The sequence below is a fragment of the Electrona antarctica genome (genome assembly GCF_951216825.1).
Source record: "Electrona antarctica genome assembly, chromosome: 1".
Classification (NCBI taxonomy): Eukaryota; Metazoa; Chordata; class Actinopteri; order Myctophiformes; family Myctophidae; genus Electrona; species Electrona antarctica.
The window spans coordinates 38,408,795-38,417,369 of NC_136806.1; the positions used below are offsets into that span (position 1 = coordinate 38,408,795).

An 8,575-nucleotide genomic window follows, 5' to 3' on the forward strand; every position below is an offset into this window, starting at 1 on the left:
CCTGCACTATACCTGCATCCAGTGATCTTGGTACAATATAGAAATTGATCTATTGAAGACTCTGACGTTCAAATGTACATATTTTTTGTTTTGATTGTATTGATGTATTGTTGTATTGTGCTTTCTGCTTTGGCAATGTAAACGTATGTTTTCTCATGCCAATAAAGCCCTTTGAATTGAATTGAATTGTGTGTGTGACGTTTGTGTGTGTGTGTGACACAGGGCCGTGCAGAGAGCACTGAGGAGGCAGGGGCTCAACGCCGAGAAAAGGGTGCCGATTTTTGGGGGTGGTCTTTTTGTGGGGTCTGTGCCATTTCATGTCATTGGACAAATAATAATTATGATAGTGGAATTATCATTACTTGTCAAATGTTCGTCTTGAAGGGCCCGGCCCTTCCTACAGGCCGACGAAGCAGCCGCTTCAAGCGCCATGGAACTCTGTCTGCCCAGTGTTCCCCCAGTGCCTCCCCAGTACCTCCCCAATAGGGACTTTAAGCAACGACGGTTTTCAGGACGGCTCCGCTATGCGGAAGTACGGCGGCTATGACGCCCATGCCGTAGCTGTCAAAATCGTTAAGCAAACAGCCTCCGGCGACATTGGTTGCCATGGTGACGCGTCCATGCAGCATGTGTCAAACATAAACACATTATTATTATTTTTAAAACACCCCGTTGCGTGTCTGCTATTTTATATATATATATTGCTTAATTCTTACATGCGATGGACATGATCAGCAGTGGAAAGAGGAAGGTGCTGGAGCAATCTGTGTTATTCTAAAACCGTTTAATATGACATATGGTATTAGTGTTATTTCTTCATTCAGAGCATGCCAACACATTACACAGCATAAGAGAGGTGATGGAGCAATCAGTGTAAATGTATGACAGCTATAATTTCAATAAACATGGTTATGACATGGCGTTGTAGACACTACGTGTAAGTGTAGGTTCTCCCGTAGTAGAAAGGGCTGCGACGGAGAGCAGGTTTATGTATCGAGCACTGATCCATTTCCGGTTGCCGTAGCCGACTGCCGTATCCGTCGTTGCTTAAAGTCGCTACTGTCTGCCCAGGGCCTCCCTAGTGACTCCCCAGTGCCTCCCCAGTGTCTCCCCAGTGTCCCCCCAGTGCCTCCACAGTGCCTCCCCAGTGACCAGTGTCCCCCCAGTGCCTCCACAGTGCCTCCACAGTGCCTCCCCAGTGTCCCCCCCAGTGTCTCCCCAGTGCCCAGTGTCCCCCCCAGTGCCTCCACAGTGCCTCCCCAGTGCCCCCCCCCAGTGCCTCCACAGTGTCCCCACAGTGCCTCCCCAGTGTCCCCCCAGTGCCTCCACAGTACCTCCCCAGTGTCTCCCCAATTTCTGGGACAGAGTAAAAAAAAAATCCACATTAACCCTTATTGGCCCCACACACAAGCCCTTATATTGGCCCCCCACACAAGACCTTATTGGCCCCCCCACATGCCCTTATGTGGACTGGGGGAAAAAAAGGTTTGTGTTTTAGGGAAAGGGCACTTTGAGGCAAAAGTGCAGGAGCTCAAGCCCCCCTAGCCCCCCCTCTGCACGTGCCTGACGTGTGTGTGTGTGTGTGTGTGTGTGTGTGTGTGTGTGTGTGTGTGTGTGTGTGTGTGTGTGTGTGTGTGTGTGTGTGTGTGTGTGCGTGCGAACGCACGCACCAGACAGACAAGGACATTGGTGTGCATTGAACTGTCAACACACGCTACATCAATGGGTTGTCAATGTCAAGTGATGCCCTCCAACTGACTTTCTTGTAACTGCGTTGTTTTACGGTGATGGAAGATGAATGAGAATTATATCTGCTTACAGTATGCTGTGAAGTGTGATCTCCTTTCCACCAAAATAACACCATTATAATTCCCAACGCCCACTGATCATTACAAGAGGGAGAGAGAGAGGGGGTAAATGGTAAATAATGGTGCATTTATATACACATTCATACACCGATTGTGGCAGAAGCCATGCAAGGTACCAACCAGCACATCGGGAGCAATTTGGGGTTCAGTCTCTTGCCCAAGGACACTTCCGAGCCGGGATTCGAACTGGCCCCATGAAGTGAACGGAGTTTGCGTAACTCTGTCTTTACTCTATGGCTCTGGATAGATACACCAGGGCGAAGGAGTCCAGTCCAGTCCAGTCCCATACCCTGAGAGACTGTCGCGCTGGGATTGGCTAGTTGGTGTATGTGTGTGTGTGTGTGTGTGTGTGTGTGTGTGCGTGCGTGTGTGCGTGCGTGCGTGTGAAAATATATGTGACAATATGTGACAATCACTCAGTGTTAATTTATTGTTTTTATTTATTTATTTACCATGTGTATGTGTGTGTACTGTGTGTGTGTGTGTGTACTGTGTGTGTGTGTGTGTGTGTGTGCTGTGTGTGTGTGTGTGTGTGTGTGTGTGTGTGTGTGTGTGTGTGTGTGTGTGTGTGTGTGTTTGTGTGTGTGTGTGTGTGACGCAGGGCCGTGCCAAAGCCGAGAAAAGGGTGCCGATTTTTGGGGGTGGTCTTTTTGTGGGGTCTGTCCCTTGTGCCATTTCATGTCATTGGACAAATAATAATTACTAGAATTTCGCCGCCCTTCGGGCGGCTCATCCTAGAGTTACGTTGCAGCACACACTCACTCACTGGTTACGTTGAATCCGTGGTGGGACTGGGTAATACATTTAATAATGCGCGGAAGAACTTGGCATCGGGTGTGTGTGTTAGAGCTCCTCACGGGTCCAAAAAATGGTTCCGAAATCCGAAATTAATCTGTGACATGTTACCGATTCCGACCAGTTCCGAAAATATTAGCAAATAGTTAAACCGAACCCGAATGGATCCGTGACAATTTCGTCCGATTCCGACCCGTCCCGAGATTTATTTCAAATTGTGCAAATTGTGGCGCCGAGTCCGACCGAAATCCGATGATTTCCGAGAGACCGACCCAGCTGAGCCAGGCAGACATAAATATAATAATATAACCATTTTATGATTAAAGTGCGAGAGAGAGAAAGAGAGAGAGACACAGACAGACAGAGAGAGTCTGCGCGCTGCAGTAGAGGGTGAGAGAGAGAAAAAAAGAGTCGTCTCTTCTCGTCTCCTCAGCGTGCGTGCATTGAAAAAGTAACCAAACGGATCATTTGTTTTTTTACACACAATCATCAGTTTTAGCAGAAGCAGATACATCATGCATGTACCGGTCTTGGCTGAATGTTGTCATGGTTGCTTTAATCCTTCTTATATTAATTTGATTTGCTAGTTTGCTTTCACCTCGTTGAGGTCAACACTGTTGTTGGGATCCGTGGTCGTAATATAAAGTATAATTGCACGCCGGTGTTTTCATTCAAATCATCGCAAGGCAAAACCATGCGCTGCTGATCCTAAATCAGCATCACACGTAACACAGCCGTTCGTGTCGCTGCAACACTAACCTGATCCTAGGTCAGCCTAAATGATCACACTTTAAACAGAACTTTTTCCCCCGTTTTTCTCCTCCGCAGCGGTGCGGAGCGACATTGAGGGGTCGGAAATAACGCGTGTGTCACTGTGAAGGCCGTATACTACAATGCGCCATTGGACTGGCCCCATGACGTGAACGGAGTTGGCGTAACTCGGCAAAGTGGTGACGATTTTGACGTAGGCTGGTGGTCTTGCGCAAGAATGTGTTATTTCCTAAAAATGGGTACTGTACTGTACTACAGTTGCATGGATGCAAAGTAGTGGTTGATGTGTGGACAGGCATGCTGTTGGTGTTGTGCATGGTGAGATGTGTGCAAACGGTGTGGTTTGGTAGGAGAAGGCGGACAAAGGATGGGGTGTTGCGCTGTCTATTAGGGTGGCAGGATGATGATAGTGGAATTATCATTACTTGTCAAATGTTCGTCTTGAAGGGCCAATGGCAGGCCCGGCCCTTCCTACAGGCCGACGAAGCAGCCGCTTCGAGCGCCATGGAACTCTGTCTGCCCAGTGTTCCCCCAGTTGCGGCGGAAGCCATGCAAGGTACCAACCAGCACATCGGGAGCAATTTGGGGTTCAGTCTCTTGCCCAAGGACACTTCGGAGCCGGGATTCGAACCGCCGACCCATGGAGTTCCTTTGCCACAGTCGCCCCACAGGGGGAAGAGAGAGAGAGAGAGAGAGAGAGAGAGAGAGATATGAGAGAGAGAGAGATGGGAGGGGAGAGATGGGAAGGAGAGGGGAAGAGACAGAGATAGCCAGATATAGGGGAGAGCGAGAGAGAGGGGTAGAGAGAGAGCTGTTATTAGTGTAGTGTTTATTGTCGGTAGGGCGTAGGGTGGTAAACATGGCAGCAAAAACAAAATACAACAATATGTTCTCACACTTTCTCCATACCCGACCCATGCGATTTTGCAGAAAGTGGGCGGTTACGAAACCATGTCAACCTCATTATACATTATTTATGCAAAGAAGGGCGTGGCTGCAGCAACGGGACTCGGCCAATAAGACTGTGGAGGTGGGACGTAGACGTGTAGTATAAGGTACATTTGTGCCTTGACCGAATTGTTTCCCCCACCCAAAGGGCACATACTGTACAATCAATACAAAATACAAATAAAAAGTAAAAACACACACAATCAGCTCTTTGATTGAAGAAATTAAGCTATGGTAAGTAAGGTTTTGGTACATTTTCAGTTCACGTAACATTAAAAACGCTGGTCTATTGTCGAGAAAACCTGCAAGAGTTTAGGCTACCTTGAAATATGCACCAGAAATAGCCATGTGTGTTCTCTTTTTATTATTTACATTTTTTTCAGTCAGACATTCCCATAGTTTTATAAATTTGTTTTAAGTTTGTATATATATATATATATATATATATATATATACACACACACACACACACACACACACACACACACACACACACACAGTATAATGATAATTGTTTTTATTAAACCTTTATTAATACATTGAGGGTGGGCTCTCTGAGGTTACAATAGGCAAAACATGAATAAATACAAATAAAGTAAAGAAAAACACAGCGAGCAACCTACAAACTAAAAGTCAATAAGTGGGAAGTATACTTATTATACTATGTTGTATAAAAGCTTAAGATGAAGCACCCAAGCAAAATAACAAAAAAGTAATATATATATTTTAAATAAAGTAAACCGAAAGAAAACAACATACAAAGTCAGATAATGCAAGAAGTCACTAATGCTTAATTAAGTTATAGGAAGCGCTGCCTTACATATTCTGTTCAAGGCCAAAACGTCCTCTTATGTAGGCGTTCCTGCTGGAGTGTGTGAGCACTGGAACGAACAGGAGGCTGAGCTGAGCAGAGCAGTGGCACACAGACAGGGGACAGACAGAGACATAGAAAAGACCCTCTTTCTGGAGGGGAGGGGGGGGGGTCTGATTATTATAACAAAAAAATAATATACACACATGTGTGCACGCCCTGGCCGCACGTATAGCTCATATGTCGATGAATAGGTATTTTAGAAAGCATTTAAAAGCAAGTTAAACTCAACATTTAAAAAAAATATGCCTATTCTACTTTTCCTGTTAGACACGTCCGCGTCTATGAATCAGCGCACTTATTTGGGTACGACGTTTCTGGACATTGCTAAAGGCGCGGTTGAGGTCTTTATGAAGGTAAACAAGGATTCATTTTACCCGGAATTTTGCAAATATAGTTACGAGAGGTCCCTTGGATTCAAAAAAATCGGTTTTTAATTCTGTATTTGTTTGGTTTTTTCTTTTGACAGCTGCGTGGCCGAGACCCGGCTAGTAGAGGCGACAGGTACATGCTCGTAACATTCGATGATCCGCCATACGGAGTGAAGGTAAACTGTCATAAACATTTTTATTTGACCAAGTCGACGACATTTTTCTCTGTCGGTGAGACTTTACTGTCCCTCTGCTTTGTACCCGGGCTCCACGATGGCGAAAAACGGATTTATTATACTCTTAATAAGCCGCAGAGCCGGAGCGGCGCTGCCGTGACCGTCACCATCAGCGGACATTTTGCTTTTGTGTTGAAAAGAGCTCTAGCGTTGAGATGGAGGCGGAGAGATTTATTATCTTTTTTGACGTCACCCGTTTCCTGTCATTTCTTTCCTTTTTTCAACATAAAGTGGTTTTGATTGGTCAAGTCACCTGCCTCTCATCCCCACGCGCCTCCCTTTGCCGTTTTGATTGGTCAAGTCACCTGCCCCTCATTTCCACGCCCCTCCCCTTACATCCGCTCTATGGCTGACCTCCATGCATTGCCTTTGATTGGCCAAATCTGGAACTGAAAGAAAGTTGATAATCATGTCATATAATTCCTATATACTTCACTTAACATGTATCACATGATTAATCAGTTGAAATAGTGATATCATCAGGTCTCTGTCCTGTGCAGGAAGTACTACACAGTACACACACACACACACACACACACACACACACACACACACACACACACTCACACTCACACTCACACTCACACACACTCTCTCAGTGTGAATTATTGCTATATTATTTTCAGTGGCTTCATGTCAAGCAGGTTGTCCATAACTCAGGTCGTTGTTGTTGGTTGTTTATGACTTGTCAGTTGCCACATATCCTTCTACATCTGCAGGCCATTATCATGCTCCCTCTCTTTGATCCTATGAAGCCCTATATACTATATGCACTACAAAAACTATTTAGGGCGGCTTGCTAAACAACCAACCAGTTTCACTGTCACGCTTTTAGTCATGTCATTGGTGAAATTGCAAAAAAAAAAAAAAAGCTGATCTACAAGCTCAGAACGCATCACCATCATAGAATAGGTTCTGAGCTTGTACATTGGCAATTTTAGGAACCAGTATAAAATAGAGCTTAAGTGGTTAATGATAGCCATTGTCATAGCCATTGTCTGCAATATAGAATAGACCTATTGAAGCCATGGTGAATTTCTCATTTACTATCATGTACTTATATTATACTTCAATTCACATATGTACTTCAATTCTTTCTATTTATTTGTTTGAAGGCCAAAGATCACATTGTGGAAGTGAAAGTAATAATAATGTACTGTCACTGTGTTTAATATGGAAATGTACTGTATGAGTCAATGTCATGCTGCATGCATTTTCATTCATGCTTGCAGTTACATTTACTTTGAACATGTTTTTGCAGAACATTTTTATAAGTTCCCAAACGGTACAATTATTCTTTCAGCCACTAGCTATAATGTATGTCAGATTAAATGCATCATCACAATACAAAAGGACAGTATACTCCTCTTCTGCAGTTGTATGTGTCATGCTCAGTAGAGCCATGAACAAACTGAATTAGATTAACTATTATTAAATGAACAACATTAACTTTAGTCTGTCCAACTCTGAACAGAGGACTGGCAGAGATTAGTTAGAGCAAAGAAGAATTTGTTTATTTTGATCATCTACCACTGTTTTTGTTCAGTAATTGCTGGAACCTACACATTCAATCCTATGTCCTAGTTCCTTCTATCCTGCTATAACCCTATTAATCATCATACTATGAAATAGTCATCATCAATGAGGCAAAACTCATGTCATTCTGTCCTGTGAACTTGCAAGTGTCATGCATTTATCATTGGCATGTAGGGAGTGAGGAAGCCGATTCGTCACTTTCCCCTAAATTTAAGCAGTTTATTTGCATTTCTCAAATAATTAATAATCTCAATTAAGACCGCTCCATCAATAATTCTCCACAGTGGGTTAAATTGAACACAGGCAAGGACAGAGGAAGCTGATTCTTCACATATCCCACATTTATGCTGTTTATTCGCATTTTTTGTGAACTCTCATTCAATTAAGATTACTGTGGGTGGAGATGGGGGGATGACTCATGGGAGCAGTCCACTCCTGGGGTTACAGACACACACACACACACACACACACACACACACACACACACACACACACACACACACACACACACACACACACACACACACACACACACACACACACAGACACAAGTCAGTGACTGCATTCCCCAATATTTGTATAGTTACGTATGTCACTGCCAGACCTAATGGTTGGTCTTCTTGGGGTGTGTAGACAACCACATATCCTCTGATTTGCCATATGTTTTTTTCACCTGTCATTAAGGTGTTTTACTGAGTGGTCGTAGTTGTGCACGGAACACGTTATTCCTGCCAGTTCTGCTCCCCACGGAACAGTTCTCTGTTACTTAGCACAGTGACAGAGAACACCTTTCCCTGCCGGCTTCCAACTGGTGAACACAGGTGATTGTGTTTGGGCAACAGTGCAACACATTGTTGACGCTTTGTGGTGGATAGAACGTTAGCAGGGGGAATTCTTTGAGGGGTGCTAGCCCCTCCTATGGCCAGCTTTACAGGTTTGTGTAAACACACACATTGAAGATAAAAGTGAAGACGGAAAAGTGAGGACACAAATTGTGATTGGCCAGAATGAGATAATGTATGATGATAAGAGCGCCCCTCACTTCACACGGGTGAAATAAGCTGTAGCGTGAGTTACTGAGTGTGAGACCTGCCCAGGCCTAGCCTATATGACTTCTACGAGGGATTTGTCCTCAATTAACTTGAATACACGCTGCTTAAAATTAATGTCTGCTACCTC

At 44.4% G+C, this 8,575-nt stretch overlaps 1 protein-coding gene across 1 annotated transcript in view; it reads left to right on the plus strand.

Annotated features, from left to right (window-relative positions):
• The first annotated feature begins 5,161 nt into the window (after window positions 1–5,161).
• The window catches only part of ints6l (integrator complex subunit 6 like), a 28,113-nt gene continuing 24,699 nt past the window's right edge, over window positions 5,162–8,575 (plus strand). Inside the window, exons 1-2 of the mRNA XM_079502830.1 lie at window positions 5,162–5,609; window positions 5,723–5,800. Of these exons, the coding sequence (XP_079358956.1) occupies window positions 5,499–5,609; window positions 5,723–5,800 (189 nt within the window). The 5' untranslated portion in view covers window positions 5,162–5,498. The remainder of the gene's footprint in view (window positions 5,610–5,722; window positions 5,801–8,575) is intronic.